Source organism: Dicentrarchus labrax, unplaced genomic scaffold (genome assembly GCF_905237075.1).
Source record: "Dicentrarchus labrax unplaced genomic scaffold, dlabrax2021, whole genome shotgun sequence".
Classification (NCBI taxonomy): domain Eukaryota; kingdom Metazoa; phylum Chordata; class Actinopteri; family Moronidae; genus Dicentrarchus; species Dicentrarchus labrax.
In genome coordinates this window covers 17,597,629-17,620,807 of record NW_026136701.1, presented here as the reverse complement: position 1 = coordinate 17,620,807, position 23,179 = coordinate 17,597,629, and the positions used below count along the sequence as shown (strand labels likewise).

Here is a 23,179-nt window from a genome sequence, read left to right as displayed (position 1 = left end):
TTAATTAGATTTATTTTTTCTTTCACTCTGACACAGAGGTTCCGAGTGAAGGACAGCTAAAAACAAAATATAAATCATCCTGAGGCATGAACTCACACTTTGTCCCCACGCAGGTAAAATCACTCTATCTTCATATAAAAGGGACAAATGGTTAAAACGAAAGAGATTTACACCTCGTACAGTCTTGCACATTGTGGGCTTTGGACGTCAAGCCAACTGAAGTAGTTTGTTTTGCTCTTCAACTTTTATCTGTAGGCTGCTCGTGTTTCTCTGCTCACAAACCAATCACCACTTCTGAAACAACCTATAAAGAAATCAGCCACTCTCCTCCTGAGCAGCCTCTCGTCTGTCTTCTTCCCCTTTCTCTACTCTCTTATTCTGCCTCCATCCCATTGTCTCTTCCCCACCGTCTCTGTTTACTCATTCCCTCTCCATTTCTTCCTCTGTGTCTTCTATTGATGGATCCAAAAGTTCAGGTCCTCAGTCCTCAGAATGCCAAATAGTGTTTAAGCTGTCCCACCACTGAGCTCAGAGCCTTCACGGACAAACACCAATCAATACACTCTGACTTTTACAGAGCACACATGTCATGAGTTTCAATTGATTGCGGTGCAGTTCATTTTTTTTTTATATACAACTAATTTGCAACAGCAGCTATGTTGGGAAATGTAATGACACCTGATCTTGCAACACTTGTAGTGAAAGCATTATTGATTTTTTTTTTTTTTTTTAAGAGTTATGGAAAGTTTGCAGTCTAGTTTAATACAATTAATACAGTTTAATACAAAGAAGTCTGCAGTGACTTGAGATGTGTTCATTAACATTTACAGGAGATATGAAGTTGTAAAATGACAAAAGTTTTAGTATAACTGAATACATCTCATGCAAAAGTGATTTATAGCTGCATTATTGCACTCTATCAAGAGGAAATGTTAGAAAATATGTATTGTTCTCTTCTGTCACACAGCACAAGTAATTAGTGATAACAGTTGTTGAACAATATACAAAACACCCACCTGATCTCAACAGAGGCTCCACTTCACCTGTGATTGTCTGGTCTCATTATCCCTACAATAGGTAACTGCCACTCTAACATGATTGCTTTTGTTTTCCAATGAAAACAGGCTGCTTGAAACAAGTTCTTTGTTTTGAGAGCCTCGTTAGCAAATGGAAAAAATTATAATGATTAACAATGCAATGACAAACTTAACACTGAAAGAAATCTTTGTTTCAAAGTAGAACATCAACCATTTTGTAAGTGTGCAGAGATCTTAATGTAAAAACGCCAAAACGGACTTTCCAAAAAAGTCACCTTGTGTAACTAATGACATTGAAATTGCTGTTTAGGTGTGCCATTGCTGGGATCCTGTTCCTACTGTCATGAATTGCCAGTAATCCATGCCAGTAATCCTTCTCCTCACAGCATTCACGCAGCCTGCAGGTTCAGATGAAGACAAAGCAACAAACGAACACCGTAGGGGTGTAAAATTTAAATATACTTTAATCATAGAGCAATCATTCAAGCAAATTGCTGAAAATAGTTTTTCTTTTAGAATATTTATGCTCCTTTCTTACAGAAAACATTTCTGGTATAAATAAGAGAGTAAATGCGCGTCATTAGACCAGATGGGCCTCCTCCTGACATGGGTTGAAATACGATTAGACACTACTCTGCTTTGGGGAACAGAACTCCATTTAATATTACTGATGTCTAAATGTTTAAAAGACTTTGCAGCTTGTCTACTTGGGACAGAAAGAAAGAGAGAGTATCTTAATTTCTACAGAAATAATTACAGCAACACCTTTAATACCTTTAAACCATTTGACAATAGGAATCAGGAGTTTGAATTACTTGCCACTAATGCCAGGTTTTACTCCCAGAACATTTATATGTCATGCCACAATTAAGTCTTTTTTGAGATTTCTGGGCCTAGTTATTCCCAGAACAACACAGAATATTATTTTTGAAGGTATGCCAGAAATCCCACTATTGTTGGATCGTATTCAATGGAAACTCCCAGTTCAGCCTGACTTACTGGCACAGGGTATGTTGCCACTTCACTTTCCTGAGGAACTGATGTTTTTCCCCTTGTTCCTGAGACAATTGAGCTGTTTGTCATACGACTACCTCAGGAGAAGGTGGGGACACTGCAGGGGGCTTGGGTACCTTTGAGTATCTATTTGCAGAGGTGGAAGTAGTAGCCAGACACACAGAGACAAATAGAGAAATAACTCAATGTATAACAATTGCTGAACTTATAAAGAGAAAAATATAGAAATAATTTATTGTTGACAGCGTTTCATAAAGTTTATTAAGTTTCTCCTAACTCAACAACTCACAAAATTGCAAGAATTTCAAGGGAGTCTGGATTTCTCCACTGGTGAGAGAAAGTAACCCATATTGGTTAATTGGTTTGTTTACTATATTGTTTATACAATGTTGACTTCTTTCATAGAGTAAATGGGGAAATCTTTTGAATCTGTGTTAAAATACTGCTGCTAAATGTTGGCAGGTAAGGTGCACTTCAGATACAGAGCAGCCAGAAGTTGCTGTCAGTCAAGGCTGCTTACTTGTGCTTACGCTGGCTTCTGCCAAGAGGCTGAGAAAGGTCTCTGTCCATCACATCTTGTGTAGGTTCTTGCCCAAGGATACATTAATAATTTACTGGGTGGACTCCGCCGTCCTAGGTTTGAGGCGTCTACCTGTTTCCATTCGGCTTTGCATCTGGCGGGCTCTCTCCGTCCCTCTAGTTTTAAAATCTTGCAATGCAGCAAGCTCATAGCATCTGTTGCCTTGGCTTGAGGCAGCAGTACTTGCATCTGGCAGTACATGCTGGCACAGTAGTGTGTGCATAATGAACATATGTAAATAGTTAATTTGCATTGGGCAGCAGCACTGTTGGTGTTTAATTTTGTTATTCTTGTTTTATTTGGTTGGACTTCATGGGGTGTCCTGTGTACTGCTTGTAGTAAAGTTTAACAGTTATTTACTTACTTACTTGCGTCATATGAACAACCATATTACTGATAAAACTGTTAGAAATTGAATCCAAAATTAAATTTTGTTTCACCAAATGTATACATTTGACATACACCAGGTTTACCCTAAGTTGTAACCTGACAATAACACTGTTGCTATTTCCTGTCTACACTCTTTCTGTGCACAGGTTATCTATGTTAGCTGCAGGGGTTACGTTATTGTAATTCCCTGCAGAGTGGAATAAAAAGTCAGAGAGAGAGAGAGTTTGTGTTTTTTGGGCAAATTATTACAAAAAAGATGGATTGAGGGATAATGTTGCTAGGAGACCCTGACATCAGCTATTTATCCCACTTGCATTCAGACTCACTTGTGTGTGTGTGTGTGTGTGTGTGTGTGTGTGTGTGTGTGTGTGTGTGTGTGTGTGCCTCCTCTCCCCACTGCGTCTGTGTGTCCTTGCTCTCGCTCGTACTATAAAGCCGTCAGCATCTCCTTCGCTCTCTGCTCTCTGCTCGAGTAAAGTCAATGCTGTTTCCCCCTGAAACATAAATTACAGCAAACTCAACCATGGTCGGAGAATGAACAACGGATGATGCCTGAGGTTTTTCTTTTTTGATACAAAGAATTTTGTCTACTTTCGTCTAGGCTGTAGAGCAAACATCAACTCCCACACAAGCCGGTGTCTTCTTTGAATCAAATGACTTCTGTCCTCAAAAGCAAAAAAACCCTGAATGGAGGGTTAAGACATGGAGAGAGAAAATGCTTGAACCTCACTATGGAAATAAGCAGCAGCGGACGAAAGAGAGGTGAAGAAGAAAAGGAAGCTGTGAGTACGATGGAATGTTTACCTTTGGGTATTTGATGACCGAGCTCGTAGAAGACATTGCTCTGCCTCTCAGCAAACACTCTTCTCCTTGTGAACAAATCCCCACGGCTGCCTGGAGGCTCGCTTATCTCACCAGTCAGAAACACAGCATGCTTTAAAGCTCTGGAGGGTGATGTTGTGGCGGTTTTTCATCCAACCTGATGTGAAGAAAAGAATCACTTTCACCTCTTTTGTTTGACTTCTGTGCTCCCGTGTCCTCTCCACAGGAACACGTCACATAATTTCTCTCTTACTATGCTCCTGCTTTGCTCTGCAATGAAATGAACACCTCTGGGCTACTTGAGGGATCTTTGTCTGACCTTGTCGGTTCCCCTTTTCGCTCTGTCTCATCCATTGCTCCACCTTTTCATTCACCTTGCAAACTTTTCCCTTTCATGCCTAATTCCTCCATTTCTTTCCTTCCCAAATATTTTTTTTCCGTGGACACGCTCACCTTTTAGCTTATTATCGATCATCAAATGTTCCTACCGTGCACCTCTGTTGACCACTCACTACTGCGCTCCTGATTTTTCCCTTTTGCCCGTATTATCCTCTCCTGTTTCTCCATTTTCAGCTCTCCATATTTCTTTCCTTTCTTAAGCCTGAGGGCACCCAGGACCCAGTGGCTGAATGTCTCAAATGCACATGTACTGCACATTCTCTCCCTCCTAATTGACACCTCTTCCACTATACCTCTCACAACCCGCTCTCCTTCCTCAAGACTTTTCCTCTCACCTCCCTCACATTTATCCTTCCCATCCTGTCACAATGTACTCCTCCGAGGAGCTCTGGAACACCACCGAGCAGGTCTGGATCAATGGCTCAGAGGCAAACTTCTCTCTGGGAAGAAGACGTGGAGACAATGAGGAGGAGGAAGGAGAACAGCACCCTTTCCTCACCGATGCCTGGCTGGTCCCCCTCTTCTTTGCCCTCATCATGCTGGTCGGACTGGTGGGCAACTCTCTGGTTATTTATGTAATTTCCAAACACAGGCAGATGAGAACAGCAACCAACTTCTACATAGGTGAGTAACACCAACGAGTTTGTATTCTGTGAAAGAGATGGATGCATATCCAGGACATCCTGGAGATTAATTGGCTAAGATGTGTACGTTATCATGAACTCCCAGTGACTCAGCTTATATCATAATGCATCACACAGTTTGCATGTCTCTTTCATCTATCCAGGAACGCTTCATTGCATGCCAACAGAGGGTTCAAAAGAGCTTCAGGGGTTCAGAGGGTAGTTCAGTGTAATTTCACTCACAATTAATGCACAGCTTTATGTTGGAACGTCAGTGTTGATTACAAGTTTCACTTTTACAGGGGTCTTCAACATTCTTCAAGCCAAGCCAAGAACCCCTTCAGTCAGAGCAGGGCCCCCCTATTACATAAAGTGTATAAAATTGTGTTGCATATTAAACTGGACCTACAATAATGAATCGGGTGGTCATGCATACAATATTGACAGATTCATGTTTTAATTTCCAACAAACATATGAATTTTATCTTTGCTAATAATATGTTGGTTTCATGTTAATGTGTATTTTCAAATATATTTATATTTAAAAACTATTATCAAACAATGATTTGGTGCCCCCCTCCAGGGGTTGTGGACCCCCTGTTAAAGACCAAGGGCTTAGGGGATACGTAATATTAAAGTACACAAAATGGTGTAAATTTGTAGCCGTTATGTCATTTGTTTTGTTCCATAAGAAAAATACTTGCTTAATTTACTAATGTTAGCTGAATTTCCATGAATTAATGTAAAATCCACTACTGAAGCAAATATTAGCAGTTGGAGCGCATTGACATAAACAGTTGGTAAGACAAATTTTCCAGTTGGATGCCATTCATTAAAACTACGTCAGTCAAACCTCAAAAAATGGAAATCAATATAGAAAACATGAATGAAATATAGTATTTTGTTTGGTTCATGTATTAATTTAAGGAGAGTTACAGTCTTCTTATCACTGTACAAAGATCTGTTACTCTCGTCTCTTCAGTCGAGCAGATGATGTCAATAATTAAATGCTTCATGTGCATCATAATTTTCCCGCTAAGTCTGTTTCCGTTGCATTTTGTTTTTATTGATAAATTGATTTTCTACCTCAGCCAAGTGTGAAAACGTTACACTTTTTCTGCCTTTTCTCGAATTTCTAGCGTTTACACTTTAATGTTTTTTAAATTTAAATACACATTAAAAACAGATGGATAGAAAAGTACTTATATAGATGTTGTTCTGGGGAATGCATTGATCTCAGATGTATCAGGTAAAAGAAAATAAATCAAAAGAGTGCATCAACCATGGCCTGCCTCACGTCTCCTCTGGCTTCCAGTGTACACTAAGCGGAAACCTGGATGATTGATTTGTGTTGTTTAAGTCAATAACAGCACGTCTGATAGAGCTGTGACGTCACCTGTCACTTGAGAAGAATTGCGAAGGTGATTGATTAACTGAGGTGAAGTCCACAGGAGATAAGAATTAGCCTAGAATAATAGATGCATGTCACATAGATACATGTAAATGAGCTTGACTGCTCATGTGTGAATGCAGCAAAGTGGTTTGTGCAGTTCTGTGATTTACTGTAGAAACCATTTCTGTCTGGGTTTGCATATTACACTGTGTATGTGAGAAGAATGTGATCTGGATGGATGGATAATATCCCAAGGCCACGGCATTGAAACTGTTTAATATTCAGTAACATTAGATTAGCACATGCACCATCTGCACACCCTTTCAACATAATGGTCCAGCTAATGTGATTAGATCAGCTAGTAAAACAAATAGGAGATACTGTGTGGCGTATTTGTCAGAATGACAGATTAAACAGGAAAAAGGGGAAGACGAGATTGGACTGTCAAGGTTATCAATGTAACTGTAAACAAGAATTTTATACGAAGATAATGCGTAGGCAATGTAGATTTAAATGAAACATTTTCTGTTTTTTGAGTGAGTGTGTGTAGCTGTAAGACCTGTTGTCAGTCAATCAGCTGTTGGGGCCTTGATTTTCTAAAAGCACATACAGCATCTTAAGCATCAAGTCAACATGCTGATTCTGAAGTACTCTCTTAATACCTGACATCAGACAAAACTCATGCAGTCCTGCGGTGGACACAGAAACAACAGTTTCAATTAACACAATGTCCACAAAAGTAATCACGTTATTTTACATGGGTTGTTCATGACGTCTTTAATACAGTATCCATGTGACATCCAGTCCCTATTAAGTCACATTTACAATCTCTGGATGCAGATTTAACTTTTGGATGTGGTGTAAGGCCACAACAACTACAGTACAGATTATTTTCATTATCAGTTAATCTGTTGATAGTTTTCTCAATGAATCAATGAATTGTGTCACAAACCTGTTACCCATCCAAGTTTCTGAAAGCCCAGGTCAACATAAAGTATTCAAATGTCTTGTTTTGGCCGACCAACTGTCCAAAACCCAGAGAGATTTAGATGAATATAATGAGACTGTGGTGTTATTTAATTTGGAGGACTTGTTGCATAGAACACTAAGAAAACCAGCAATATTCACTTTTGAGACGCGAAAGAGAATTTTCGTTTTTTTGCTTGAAAAATTATATGATTAATCAATTATTGAAACAGTTGCTAATTATCCGAATTCGAATGATTATTGATTAATCAATTCATTTAGCTCTAACGTGGTGCCATTAAGCCTGCACGTCCTGTAAAAGTATATATAGATGGTTATTATTATGGTGGGATGGTTGAATGTTTAATCACTGAAGAGCGTGATATATACCCAAACCCTATCCTTAGATACACTCTCATTAGACATCCTGTATTGTTTTCTTTCCGTGCAGCAAACCTGGCAGCGACTGACATCATCTTCTTGGTGTGCTGCGTCCCCTTCACTGCAACTCTCTATCCTCTCCCTGGATGGATATTTGGCAACTTCATGTGCAAATTTGTTGCCTTTCTACAGCAGGTAAAAACATGACTCAACAATGATAATTACACATTTCTTGGCTGTAAAATGAGCTTTCACATACACATCAGTGTTGTTTCTCTGTGCTTTCTACAAAAGCTTATGAAAGAAAGACATTTATCAAACATGTTGGTTCTGAATAAATTAATTATAGTTAAATAAATGTACTAAAAATAAGCTATGATATTTAGTTTTGGTACAATCAAATGCTCTTTTTAATCAGCTGAAGGAGGCCACAGTCTGTCCTTTAATTATAATTAAATGACAGTAAAGGATTATCTGAAGAAAGCTTCAATTCAAAAAGAGCCTTTGTTGCTGTTATTATTCACCAAATTATTACTCAAAGTAACACAAAAGCGCAGAGCGAGTACTTGAATTAAATGAGTATCTGGAACAGATTTTTAGAGCATCAAAAGTGAAATGCTAGTGAACATATTATCTAACAGATGTTTATTTATACATCCAGCAGTCACAGAACAACGTAAGCATTTATTTGGAGTTGTGTCCCTAACCCTAAGTCCAATATTCATTTTCCTTTTAGCCCTGTTTGATCTCACCAACTCCTGCGGAAAATGGCTCTTTAGTTGCTAAATGCTAATAATTTTCATCAGCTAGTTGCTAACTTCATCTGTCTGCCATTTGGGGCTGAGGAGGTTGCGTTCAGTGGGTTTCTCAGCTTGTTAACTGAAAACAACTGCCTGTTCCATCTGGAAACTGGATTGATGAGAGCAGTGTAACTGGACCAAAACAGTAAAGTTAAATAAAAACAATGAGCTAAAATAGGATAAAATGCTCTGCAGACCAATGTGTAACTGCAGGGTTTGGTGATTACAAGACTTGAAGCATATTGGAGTCTATGTAAAGATAGGGGGCAATATGAAGAAATATCTGCAAAGTATAAAAATATATATGTGTAGTTGCTAGTAATACATAAGCAAAGACCACGACTTGTTGACTTCATGCAGCTTATCTAAAGAGCCAATTAAAACATCCTTAAATGTACAACCATGTGACAATGGTCTTAAAAGGCCATGTTTTTCTGCTATAGTTAGCCCTGCACTAATAACTGGACCAAATATGCTCATTTGGCACCCAGAGCCTGAAAAGAAGCTTGAAAAAGACTCTACCGTAACTAAACTGAATCTGAATTTTCTGTTTTGTTTGGAGCTAGGGTTAAAAATGTACCTCATTCATTATAAAGCTAGAAGGGAGGAGGAGACAATCTGTCAGGTTGAAAAAAAGTAGAAGTTGTCTTTTTAATGCGTAATGACTAGATGGCTAATTTGAGTATAAAAGAGTAAGATGTTAAGAGGAAGGCTATGAACACAGGCAGGCGGGAGGAGAGGCTGAAAGCATGTTTAATTGAAAGCACAGAGACGTGATTTAATTTATTCATCTGAACACAGAGACCAGTACCTTTTGAGCTTGCCTTTGGTGAAACAACGACTTCTGAGGATGGTGACTGAGCCTGAGCCCTCTCCTTCAGAAAATGGAAAAAGTAATTGTCTGTCAAGCAGGCCTGTCTTAGCTTTGTCTTTTTTCTTTGTGTCTGTTTCAGCTCAACCATTTTCCCTGTCAGTCATCATCCAAACATGCATGTTTTTCTATCAAGAGAGACTGGCCACCATTTATTACTGCATGTGCATGGGAGAATGGTGATTAGGCTTTTAATAATTGTAATGAGACAGGAGAACCGCTCTTTTCAAAGAAATATGGAGCGTTAAGCTTGAGCACTGTCTCAAAATTTACACAGTTCAGTGAAAACAGCCAAAGGCAGACAGGAGGTAAAGTGAACTGCTGTGTTTACACTCATCATCAGTCTCTGTTAAACAAGCATTACATGACAGATTACCCCACTACTGCCGTGTGTCACATTATACAATTGATTGTACCACAGCAGAGAATGACCGAGGGCTTGTTGATGAAGACTGGCTCCAACTCACTTTCTCCTCTTCAGCTACGTTCATTAGCTCAGCAGTGTAAGGACAGAGCACTATTATATAGTTAGAGATATAACATGTTAATTAGTGAGCTCTAGAAGTACTGGTAGGCTGATTATATTAAGTTTGGGCAGAGCCAGGTGAGCTGTTTCTCTACTAGCTGTTTTTTCTTTCTTCTTCTAAGCTACCAGCTGTTGGAGTCCATATAGTGGTATCAATCTTCTTTGATAAATCTCAACAAGAAGGCGGATAAGCCTATTTCCCAAAATGTCAAACTGTCAAACCTTTAAAGCTGCATTGATTTACAGCTGGGGAACGTCTGAGGTCTACCAATACATAGACCTTGGGCCAATGGTGGAAGAAGATTCTTGAAATAAAAGTACCACAACAATTTAAAAAGACTCCATCACAAGTAAAACTTGTGCAAATAACTAGTTACTAATAAAATGGAAATACTCAAGTACAAGCACCCCACAATTTTACTCAAACATAAAATATGTAATTTCTGCCATTAGGGGGTCTCTCACAGCAAAAGAATAACCGTCTGATGACATCATGAAGTAACGTGGGATCATGGGAGTTTTTGCAGTCAGTTTCTCCCTGGTTAGAATTCCTTCATTGTTCATCGTTTCTGGAGGTTTTTATCAAGAGCCAAATTATGCGTAGAGGTCTCCTCCTCTTCAAATCAAACAAACTTGGTAATTAAAACCGGTAAAAAAAAAAGTGATTAAAGTAGTTTCACATTAAAAATCTGATTCTCTGTTTGGCAGACAAAGGACATCCCACATGCGAGCCGATCTGCCACTTATGTTAGCTCTGCTTCTTTCTCTGACTTAAGATCCAGATGTCAGATGACTAAAATCCTTCATCCCGTTGAAAACAACCAAGATCTAAAAAGTAAATATTACCAATGTGTCTTAAAACTGGATAAAAAGTAAATGTATTACAGCTTCTGGCAGACAACAATGCTGATATATGCATAAAGGGTTTATGATGCCATTGACAGTCAACAGGTGAAACTTAACGGAAGATTTCTCTGGGTTTGAACATTGAGGAAACCTCTGGGATAATAAGTATACAACTCAACAAAATATATAACATGAATCTAATATCAAGAGACATTTTAATGTGGAAATGTTACATAGGTTAGCTTTAAGTACAAGTTAAACTTTCCACCACTATATGGGTATGATACTACAAAAACAGTAGATGTGCAAAATCTTTGTCTTGCTGCTCGAGTCCTCAAGTCAAGTCAGAGTCCTCAACAAGTCATTGTGCACCAATGTTTTAACACTGGAGAATAGTAAAAGTACTGTGACTAAATGATTATTATATTAAACTCACATCCATAAATTCATGAATAATATACACTGAAATGACACAGCATCCAGATTTTGTTAATTCCAAGGTCATAGAGGGGAAGAGAAAGAACGAGACTGCTGCAGTGACAACCCATGCCAAACATTTCAGAACCAGCAGCAATCCTAGACTTATATCCATCCAGCCATGTGAGACAATGCCGACTGTTTATGTGTTCTGCAAAACAACATTAAGTATTCAATTCTTGGCTGTAAATCTCACTTCTCCGCACATATCTTCTAATATTCATGCAACCGGGGGGGAAGACTCTGTTTTTAATAATCTGGTGGTTCATCCTCTAGCATCATCCGCCAAACAGACTCTTCTTTTAAATCCATTTCTGGTAAGGGGCTTATAAAAAGCAAAAACAACAGGTTTTCATGTTCATAAGGGGTAAAATAAATTTTTCAGCCTGTAGAGGAAATGAACATACATACACACGTTAGTGGTATCAATTTTGGAAAGAAAGCAAATCTTTTAATTTTAAGTCAAATTTAATGTAATTGCCTTTAAATTCAACTTTAAACATTGAAGACAGAATGTAAAACACTAAGACCTGAATACACATGACAAGTAGGACTTCAACAAGTGTGAGACTTACTTTGATCATGTGCAATATTCACTGATATTTAGTGATTTTATACATTATCTGTGAAATTTCTATTGAAGCCAAATGTGTTATCATTTAGAGGTAAAATGTTTAACACTGAAATGGCTTTTTAGGACAGGTGGAGGTGTTTCTTTCTGTCGGGAAGCTGAATCAAAACATGAATTATTTTATTATATTATCTTGCGCTCTCTCACCCAGGCCTTTTAAAGATACATCACATCCTATTATTTTAGGAAAGATGAGCAACATAAAATCCAACCGTTATTAATGCAGTCTTTCCTCATCTCACTGAAAAGAAATGCAGGTGATCTAAATGTACTCTGTCTTCAATATCCAAGCCCGTTACTGAATAGACATTATGCATCGAACATAACATGGTAGTGTGTTCTTAATGCACCAGACGTCTTTAAAAAGGAGGGATTGTGGCACCCACTTCCTCAGTGGCCTCAACACTGAACTCATCATGACCCCTTTCTGTCTCTCTCATCATACGCTTTGAAACACTGATGTGGTGCTCCAAACCTCTAGAGGGTAATGGCTGCTGGCTTCACAGTCACAGATAAGAGGTGGAGAGAGAAAAATAGAAAGATACGTAAACATAAGAGAGACAAAATTAGATCCTATTTAGGGTAGAGTATATAGAGAGAACTTTTGACCCCTCATTTGTCACCCTGCAACACATATTTCAAAGGAATATGGATTAGTTCACCAGCATATAACACAGTATGACCCTCAGAGGTCCACGTATTTGAAGTAAACTGAAAATCATTGTACAGATGTGTATGAAAAGAGACCATCAATAGAAAGTGTCTACTCAGGGCTGCTTCATACTGTAGAACATAACAACTGTGAGACTTATTAAGTAAAATTAAGTGTTCAGCCGGAGATTAAATGTGTCTGTGAATTTCTTAAGAAAAAAGTGGGTTATGTGAGTCAACCTCTGCAAGTACCTGAACTTTCTACTGTTAAATGAATTCTACATTTGGCCATAAATTAGCAGTCTTCTGATGTGCCCTAGTTTAATTGAATCAAGCATCATTGAACCCTATTAAAAGTTAATTATTTGTTCATATGCAAATTAAAAATACTTATCGCAAATGCAGCCTCCTCTCTGCTTCCTGTTGCTCTGTATGTTGTCCTCTCTCAATCTTTCTCCTCCTACTTGCTCTTGGGTTTAAAAGCACGAGAGCTCATTAGCAAAAACCTCAGACAAGTTTTTTTGAGGACAACAAAACTACTCGAGCTTCTTTGCTTCTTAATGAGGAGTGATTAACTATAAGACTAGACGCACAGGACGCCATTAGAAAAGGCGTCTGTTTTGATTAGGCCACCCAAACTATTTTAGAAGATCTCATATGTTTGAGGCTTTTTGAGAGAACGGCTTCCTTAGATAGCTTGTGCACAAACTGTGGAAGCATTTTTTATCTTAAAAAACACATTGTTCGTGTTTGTAGCACTGGAAACAATGATATATGAATGATAAATAAATAATAACCCCCACTAGAGATCACCAAAGCCTCATTGGGGGGCAAGGCCTTTTTGATTTGAAGGGGTGTACGAAACATATACACAGTAGGCCTAAAGTCTCTGATAAACAGTGTTGTTCTGCATTTGAAACGTTCAAACAACCAAAGAGCTAATAGAACAATGAGAACAAAACACAGAATCTGTCAAAAAATACGCCTATTGAGTTTTTATTATTGTTGAAAATGATAAAATTACATAATACAGACCGAGAATTGTAATAAACTATTAGGAAAAATGACCTCATCTGATTAATATTCACAGGAAATAATCTGCTCAAAATTCATCCAAATCTCTAATTTTATGCAAACTTCCTGCATTTATTGTGTTCACTACTTTGGTTTATTGTACAGTTTATCAGTTGTTCTCTCATGTTATTGTTACACATTGAATATAATATGAAATATCCATAAAATATATCACTATTATATTCAATGCATAACAATGACAGTACAGAACAAATAAACTCAGTCAGTCAGTCAGTCAGTCAGTCAGTTTATTCAGTGATAGAAAAGGAAAAGGAATAAGGTTGGGAACCACTGTATTAGGGGATACTGAATACCTAATATATCTCTATATCTATGGGATCTTTTTGAATTTATAGCACAAACCATTGCTGATCTAAGTCACAGTTGTTTCTGTGTACTTTGTTCTGACTGTCTCATTACTGGATAGTCCTTCCTCCTCAGTAGGAACATAAGGTTGAGTAGAATGAGTAATGTCTGTGTTTGCGACTCAGAGATAATGTAAAATAAAAGTGTAAATTGAAAGCAGCTGTCAGTTGTCAAGTCAAATACATTTTGAGGGGAAAGTAATTATTGCCTGCATTATGTTCCCTTGCAATGTTTCTCCAGCGTAGGAAGTGTTACATTTTGGTTCTGCACACTAGTCAAAGGAAGAAGCATCCCAGGATTCACATCCCAAGTCCATTCAGGGTACGGTCAATTTTAGGGAACAAAAGCATTTTGGTTAAGGTTAGGACAAAGATTGTGATATCAATGGACCTTTCTATCAGTATTAAACTAAAAACAGCAATCTTTCCCTTAACCAAGTGCTATGAATGACTAATAGTTGTATCATGCCTTAGCATGGGCATGCACAGACATTTAGACATTTTGAGGGGCTGTTGCTCTAACCTGAAAAGCATAACTCCTAATGAGTTAGCCAGACATGATGCAAACATGTTAAAAAGGAATAAAAGTTTGGATGATGTAGTTATTTAATTTGGTCCAACTTTAGCAATTACTGGCTACTCATATTTATCCAGCAAAAATAAAACATTTATTTTTTCCTCCAGAGGGACACGCAGCCAAAGAGGGCAAATGGACTGCTTGAGCTGTGGTCAGATGTTGTATAGCAAGAGCACATACTGGAAAAACAAATGAAATATCCTTACCAACATTTTGCAACTTGGCAGATATGTTAATTACGAAAATGTTCTCATTATGTTGATAAAAAAGTGTAACATGCGTGGCATTATGTTTCTCCCAGAAAACATATTTGCTAAATAGAAAAAAAAAAATATTAGGAGATTTACACATGTGCATCACATATGTTTACTGTCTTTCCCAGGTGACAGTCCAAGCCACCTGTATCACTCTGACAGCTATGAGCGGTGACCGCTGTTACGTCACAGTCTACCCCCTGAAATCTCTCCGCCACCGCACCCCGAAAGTAGCCATGATTGTCAGCATCTGCATTTGGATTGGTATGTCCTGCTCGTATAATGAATATGACTACCATTTCCTCTAAATACATTTAATCATATTCATATTCATGTTTTATAATTAATTCACTACAGACTTGAATTCAATTGAATGAATAATTAGGACCAATTGCATATAAAATAGGTAAGAGAATTAGCATGCATGATCTCAACTACTTCAGCTAACACTGTCCTTGTTCTAACCAGGCTCCTTCATCCTGTCCACCCCGATTTTAATGTACCAGCGTATAGAGGAGGGTTACTGGTACGGCCCGAGGCAGTACTGCATGGAGAGATTCCCCTCTAAGACACATGAGAGGGCTTTCATCCTCTACCAGTTTATTGCTGCATATCTGCTGCCTGTCCTCACTATTTCCTTTTGCTACACTCTGATGGTGAAGAGGGTGGGCCAACCCACTGTAGAGCCTGTAGACAACAACTATCAGGTAAGGTTTATTTTGTGCTTAATTGTAATTACTTGACTTAGCTTAAAGGCTTGACTGCAAGCCCTCACTACTAATTGTTAGCTAATTAAAAGTTTGAAAGTTCTCTTATGTATATTGTGGCACTACCTTTCCCTTTATAATATTTGTTATCATGCTTTTAATGTTGGTTGTCTTTGAACGTTTCTTTGAAAGCACCTTTCTTTAAACCAGCTGTAATCAATTGTTTTGTAGTTACAATGGATCAAATGACTATATATATATATATATATATATATATATATATATATATATATATATATATATAAAAAAGGTGTTGCTTGAAATAATGTAATAACAAGCAGACAAGAATTATCACCCAGCTCTGCAGTTCCCTTTAGCTCTATGGAGCTTTTCATCGTCTTGTAGTTTATTGTTTTGCTTTTACAGTCTTCAACTTCAGTGTTTTGGTTGACCCTCACTCTAATAGCGATTTTCAGCTCCACCAGGCAGCTATTTTGAGTAAAAAACAACAACCATAGAAATCCATTGTTCGTTCCTGCCAAGCACCAAAAGACACGCAGAAAAGGTTAACGAGTACCTGGTGAATTAGGGAAGCACATTTAGGAGCTAATGAATTTCCCCCCACAGAGCTAAAACAAGAGTAAATATTGTACTGGTAAGGTAACACAAATCCAAATGAGTTATGTCGTTCTGTATGTAATGTGTAAATTAGCAATGATCAGGGTTGTGTTAACAGCCGCTCTCCCCAATTGGCCCAAAAAAATAAAATAAAAAATCTGTCATTGCAGGTTTGAACAGTTTTATGTGTTGTGTGACTGTATGAAATTTGAAATGAATCAATATGTTTGAACTGAAAATGTTTCAACTTTATGAATCTATGGTTACTAGTACTTCATGAGTGTACAGTGATAAGAGGAAAAAGGAGAGAAAAAACCTCCTATTGCAGTTATTAAGTTAAAGAGTACCCGTTGAGTTCTGAGATCAGTTAGAGACTGAGCTTCCACACAAACACAGGCATACACTGACTGCAGGGACTGGTGAAACCACAGGCAATGGGACTCAAATGCACTGACTCCAGATAGGATTTTGGTATGAAAAAATACACAGGCTTTACTTGCCAAAATGGGTTCGGCACACACAAAGTTAATCAGAGCAGGCAAACAAATCCAACAGGGAAAAGGCAAGGCAGGGTCAAAAAACAGACAATGAGGGGAACTAATGAGACACAGGTGACAGTACTCATGGCGTGGAAAACAATCAAAACTGGAGGGAAAAAGACAAAGACAGGCAGTAAAGTAGAACAAAACACAAGATGAGGAAAACTACAAACTAAAAAAGGAAATAAAAAAACAAAACAAAACAAAACAAAAAAAGCATAATGCCCTCAGGAAAAAAAAACGTTTTTAGGTGTAGTGGCCGCAGTATTTCAACTTCTGCATTAATCACATGACACCCATTGGCCCAAAAAGTATTTTTTTACATACACAATCAAAGCTTCTGTAAAATGGTGAATGCACAGACTGCACAAATGGTCCAGTGGTCAAATTTGCTCAAATAACGCAAGGCACAAAATTCTGAATGTCTGAACACACTTTAAGAAAACTGTCATCTTCTCCTCCTCAGGTCAACCTCCTGTCTGAAAGAACCATCAGTATCAGGAGCAAAGTCTCCAAGATGGTGGTAGTAATCGTTCTCCTCTTCGCTGTCTGCTGGGGTCCCATCCAGATCTTCGCTCTCTTTCAGTCTTTCTACCCAAACTACCGGCCCAACTACGCCACATACAAGATCAAGACGTGGGCCAACTGCATGTCCTACGCCAACTCTTCTGTCAACCCCATAGTTTATGGTTTCATGGGAGCCACTTTCCAAAAGTCCTTTAGGAAAACCTTCCCATTTCTGTTCAAGCACAAGGTCAGAGATAGCAGCATGGCTTCGAGGACTGCCAACGCTGAGATAAAGTTTGTTGCTGCAGAGGAAGGCAACAATAATAATGCAATGAATTGAATTTGACAATTAAAAATAGGAAGAATGAGTTTATTGTTTGTATCCGGGTCAATCACTGCAGAAAGAAAATTAAAATAATGACAATTTTCCCACCCTGGGTTCATTGTGTTTGAAAATCTGCAACAGCAACTGGCTGATTTTAAAAAAGGACCGACCCTGTGTGTTTTGGCAGACACATTTATTGTTATATTGAATGAATACAACTAATTAATGAATTGATGTGTGGACAGGCAGACTCATAATACGGATGGACACTAACAGTGTTTGGCACAATACATTAGATGTTCTGCTGCCAAGGCCAGGTGGCGTTGGCACATAACATCATCCATCGAGATGCCAAATAACAGAGGACAGTCGTACACATCTGATGGCAGCAGAGGAAAAGGTTGCCTGAAAGTCGCAGGTGGGACTCTTAATCCCTGCAAGATCATGGCTGACAAATTCTACAGCTTTGGTAACAAGTCAGCATTGGGACAGCTTATGATATTATGTATTCTAAGACACATGAGAATATGGTAGTTTGAATTTGCATTTTGAATGGACAATTGATACTCTAGAAGAGATTCCTATGGCATTAAGTGGTTGTCATTTGTTCCTATCACTAGAGAGAAAGATAATAACTCAAGAGACACTTCCTGTATCTGTCGTTCTGGGAAACTGTAACACTATTACATTTTTAAAGGATTAGTTTGAGATTGAGATTTTGGTTTGAAATATTCCTTTTGGCTTTCTTACAGAGAGTTACGTGAGAAGATCGTCACTGCTGTCATATCTGAAGGAGTGGAAATGGGGTGAAACAGCTAGCCTGGCCCTATCCAAATTAAAAAATATACCAACATCTCTAAAGCACATAAAGTAATAGATACACAACAACATGCATGTCAGTTAGTAATCTTGAGGTTTTGGTAGGCATATTTTCTAATTTTGGATACAACAAAGCTCGTTCATTTCCCTCAAATTATTAACTTTAACCTGAGTCGTACGTATGCTTATGAAGGTCGCTGTTTAAATCACGTTTTCATCCCAAGTATTGGCCAATTTTGCAAATATCTCTCTGGTGTCGTTGGGGCCAGGCTTTCTTTGCCTTAGCTGGTCTCGACAAAACCTAAAACCCTGGTTAGGTATAAGATGGTTAACTGTTAACCCAGGCTTTTTTTCAGTTATGATGAAAAAAGTTATGCTTTTCTGAGAATCCAACAAAAGAAAGCCCGATTTCCAGTTGAATGGGAGTGTCTCTGCTGGTAAATGTGATGAGTGGGAGCTGGCTGGAGCAAGGGTTACGACCAGTGAAGCATGGACAGTGTTTACCTTTCTTTTGTGTCCTACACAAGCAATCACACCTTCCTGAAAACATATGCACAAATAGGCATGCACATATACCTTCACCCAGGATATCCAGGTGTCAGTTGGAACACCAGTTGTCATATCTTTGAGAGACACCCTTGTGTGATCTTGTCTGACGGTTTAAATTACAAATAACGTAGGCGACCCATACAGCCTTTGCCCTGCATTTTGAAGGAGAAGTTGTTGAGAGAGCAGCTGTCTGGTGTTGGAAATACAGCCAATCATTGTTGAGAAATCTACAAAGCCCCTGCCAGCTCTCCACTTTCTAGATGCAGTCCTTTATAACTATTTATCCCACACAGTGACATTCAAAATCTGAACTCCAGTTATGGCCCATAGAAAATCTGCTAATGTAATCCTCATTTGAATTGTAGATATTGTAGGACGTCAGGGCTCAATTTGAATTACATCAAAGTGTCTCAAAAGGAAAACCATCTGGGCTGCAATAATTAACCATGAACAGGTAACCAAAGGTACTCGAGGGTTGTCGTTAATTGAGGTAACACTTTGGGACATCATATGACAAGAAGTGGACAAACCTTACACAAAGGTGGCCACCTTTGTGTAAGGTTTGTCCATCTTTGTGTAACTAAAGATGTAACCTAACATGTTCAGTAGTTGATACTAATTATATGTACCTCTGAATATAGTTTTAGCACATGTACCTTGTAGCCACACAAAAAGTTTTTACTTTTACTGAAAAAAAAATCCTTGACATTAACTTAATTTAAATGGATTTGATTGGCTCTATTTTAGCAGGAAGTGATTAGACAATTTTACATAATTATAATTTTATAAAAGGCAGCCAACAAACGGAAATGTCACTGAGTTAATTCAGCCTGGAATAAATGATGTGCTATAAAGGGTTTATTTCTATCTGCGTCTATTGTGTCTACCGTGTCTAATGTCTCCTGACTGCTTATTGGGTTTTAATGAATGCGAATTGTGATGCATTTCCTTTTCAGACTATTGTACATCCATTAGGACCGAGGTCATCAATAATCTGTGTGTTTTCTGCTTTACATTAAGTATTCTCTTGTATCTACGCCTTTTCTGAGATTGTGATTCTTCTACATGTCTGTTCTGGTTGTTCAGCAATATCTTCAATTAAGCTTCAACCTTAAACAATAAAACAATTGACCATTAACTGTTTGGGTATGCCATTTTTAAACCAAGAAGGTCATTGTGGGATGATTTGATAATTTCTCAGGGTTATGTGAAATTATGTCTGCAGTTAAATTTACTTTCAACTTTTGAACATGGAGGTATTTAAAACGGTAACTAATCTTGTTGGTACTAATCATGCATTACCCTGCAAATAGAGAAATATAGACATAACATAACATAGAAATTGTAGTAGGGTGGCCCATAGATGTTGAATGAAAGTCACTTTTGCCTTTGAGTGGTGGGCTTTTGAAGTTCATTCGACACCTCTGGGCCACTGTAGCTCAGCCCTGCATAACGTCATATTAGCTGAGTTAAAACTTGAAACAGTGTTTTTATTTCTTGTCAGCCATTAAACAAAAAGGATCTGTCTGCTTGATGGTTGATTTTCTAACTGAGTATATTATTAGCTTCTACTTAGTAAATCAAAAACAATTGCCTGCTGTAGAATTGGGGAGCCAATCCAGGAGAGATTAATGAAAAGGTCCTTTCATATTAGCTTTTACTCTCATACTAATTAATATGCAATAGCACCTTAATAACATATTTATCATGATTAAAAATGATTTAAAAAAAAGTTATAAAACTAATTGTACCTCATTTAGGATATTCATTAGATTTTTAGGGGCTGTAGGGATGGCAATGTCTGTTGTTGGTCTTTTCACCAGTTAGGATATGTCTGAAGATGGTTGTGATGATGACCTGACTTTTCACAGCCACCAGCAGGTCAAAGTTTTGAATTATCCAGTGAAGTATATGCATATCTGCTGGATAGATTAGCTCAAAATGTTTTGAATTTTGACACCTTTTTTAGAACAACCACAAGGTTTTTATTTTTACTGTAATGTCTCAACAACTACTTGGTTGGATTGCCATTAAATTTTGGCCAGACATTCTTGGTCCCCACAGGATGAACTGTAATAACTTTGATGATCCGTTAAGCACCATCATCAGGTCAAAAATTTAAATTTGTACAGTACTTTGGTTAATTATCAGCCTCAGTTGTACTTTGTTTTAGGTGCTGATCAGCAAATGTAGCGCTCTAAACCAGTGATCCTCACTATTTTTTTCACAAGAGCCACATTGGCAGAGCAAAATCAAGAGGAGAGCCACTTTTACGACAACATACCAAGTCACCTTTGCAAATGTGCATTTCTACATATGAATTGCACATCCCAGTGGAGGTTGTCCTGTGGATAAGATTTTGCTGCTCACAAAGTGAAGCAGTGAGCGGTGCTATTTTCCTCTTTCTGAGTTCACTGCCAGGCGGATAACTTTCATTGAATTCTGGATGCGCCATTTTGAAATGGTGCTCCAAGTTGCTTCGTTTGAAACAGGTGCAGGTTTTTTTGCATATTAAGCACAGAGTGTTCATGCCATGAAGAGCAAATAAGAATTCGTCTATCCACTTCTCTTGAAATTTCCTGTGCTCATATTGCATGCCTCGTACCTTTAGTTTTTTACCGAGAACACCTGACGTTTGCCTGCTCGTCCCCTCTCCGGCGTCTTCATGTTGATTTTCGTTTGCTACTTCCTCGGACTCCTTTTCCTCACTATTCGTTACAACGCTGTGTGTCTGTCTGTCTGGTTTTTGTGCTGGTTTTTGCCCTTTTTTTTTATTAGAAATCGATCCATTTTGTGCCTGCATCACACGCTGGCTAGCGGAGCTAACATAACCTGGCTGCAAGCGTGCACTACAGTCAAGTGTAAACAATGCCATAAGCGGGCTGCGTTGCCAGGTTTGATAGTGCCCCCTTTAGGAAACACCATTTATTAAGGTGAAAGGAGAAGTATAATGCAGATGTTTGTGTTTTTTTAGTGCAGTGTTCACTGCATATTTATGTAGCACATTTGAAAAAATGGCTGTGTTACCATATTGTTATAAGCTACCATACGAGCCACCAATTAAAGCTTGACGAGCCGCATGTGGCTCGCGAGCCGCGCAATGAACTAAGATGGTGAACACAGTGAACGTTACACGCTAAACATTAGCATGTTAGGATTTTCATTGTGAGCATGCTGATGTTAGTCTTCTGCCCGGACTTGTTTGCGTACATAGCTCTGCAGAAAGCCAAACAAAACATATCAGACACGTTAGTGCCTGACCAAACATAGCTGCCATTTTTTCCGACCTGTGTGATGATATCGGGAGGGAGATGCTACTTCAAGAAACAACAACATCATCCAAAGTGGTGTGTATGAATTAACATCATTCTGATTTTACTCTTCCATGTTTCATTTCATAGAAAAGTGCTCTAGACTCCTTTTGGTCAAGGTCACAGAACACACTGTGTTCTTCTGTCATGGCTGTTCCTCGGTTTTGTTCCCTTGTGTTTCCCTATTTCCTTGTGTCTTTTGTTTTTCCCTGTCTGTCTTTGAGCTCATTCTCATTTCTCTAATTTGCCTCCTCGTCTAATCTCTCCCCCATCCTCCTGCCTGTGACCCAGAAATCTCTCTCCTTTGTGTCCCTTCTCGCCTCCTCCACTCGCATCTTGGGTGGGAGGGACTTAGATGCGAGGATTGAAATCGAGGATGTAGAAATTGGGAAATAAGAAAGTTCTTGAGTGCTTTTCATTATGCTAATGTGTCAAACAGCATTCACGTTCCACATGTGGAGATGCGGTATTTTTAGATCACGCATTGGATACTTGCTCACTCCTCGTCTCATCCAGATGACTTGGATGATAATAACTATGATAAGCAGAAGCATAAATTCTCCTGCCTCTGCTCTCTCTCTGCCTACTATTCGCCTGTCTTCAGGATTACCTGCCATCAACCAGCCCTCGTTCCCTGGATTCTCTCCCAGTCCCTACCTTTCCACAGATAACTCCCATCACCTCAGCCACAATCTCACCATCCCTTCTGTACTTTCAATAAAAGACTTATTTTCACTTAATCTGCTTATCTGGTGTCTGTTTAAATAGTGACACAAACAAATGACTGTAATAGAGAAGATTTAATCCAGTAAAAACAGGATGACACTAAATACACAACCCTTGACAGATGAAGTGAGATTGCTGCTAAACTGAAAAACGAAATACTGAGAACATCCTTGACAGTTCAGTGGCACAGAACAGTCTGTATACAAAGGTCATGGTGAGAGATGTGTGTGCATTTAATTCTCTCTTTTTCTTTTTGCTCTTTCAGTGTGTCATAAGCTGCTGTGCCAAGCAGTCATATGGTTGCTAATGGAAAACACAACAAAAGAACATTCCCCATTGTTGATTTTCAGATGCTTAAAAAAACCAAAAACAAAATACAGACAATAACGCAACAATTGTGA

At 38.4% G+C, this 23,179-nt stretch overlaps 1 protein-coding gene across 1 annotated transcript; it reads left to right on the top strand.

The window, feature by feature from the left end:
- The first annotated feature begins 3,475 nt into the window (after nucleotides 1–3,475).
- On the top strand, nucleotides 3,476–19,880 carry kiss1ra (KISS1 receptor a). The gene is made up of 5 exons (XM_051409681.1): nucleotides 3,476–4,866; nucleotides 7,676–7,800; nucleotides 14,806–14,941; nucleotides 15,146–15,384; nucleotides 17,008–19,880. Exons 1-5 carry the CDS (start codon nucleotides 4,611–4,613, stop codon nucleotides 17,386–17,388), a joined length of 1,137 nt encoding a protein of 378 aa, XP_051265641.1. The 5' UTR covers nucleotides 3,476–4,610; the 3' UTR covers nucleotides 17,389–19,880.
- Nucleotides 19,881–23,179: the final 3,299 nt, after the last annotated feature.

What these genes read in the sequence shown, in the direction of transcription:
- kiss1ra (XM_051409681.1), top strand. Translation starts at nt 4,611, where the DNA reads ATGTACTCCTCCGAGGAGCTCTGGAACACCACCGAGCAGGTCTGGATC. An exon ending in TTGTTGCCTTTCTACAGCAG is followed by an intron (nt 7,801 to 14,805) that starts GTAAAAACATGA and finishes TGTCTTTCCCAG; the next exon opens with GTGACAGTCCAAGCCACCTG. An exon ending in CTGTAGACAACAACTATCAG is followed by an intron (nt 15,385 to 17,007) that starts GTAAGGTTTATT and finishes TCTCCTCCTCAG; the next exon opens with GTCAACCTCCTGTCTGAAAG.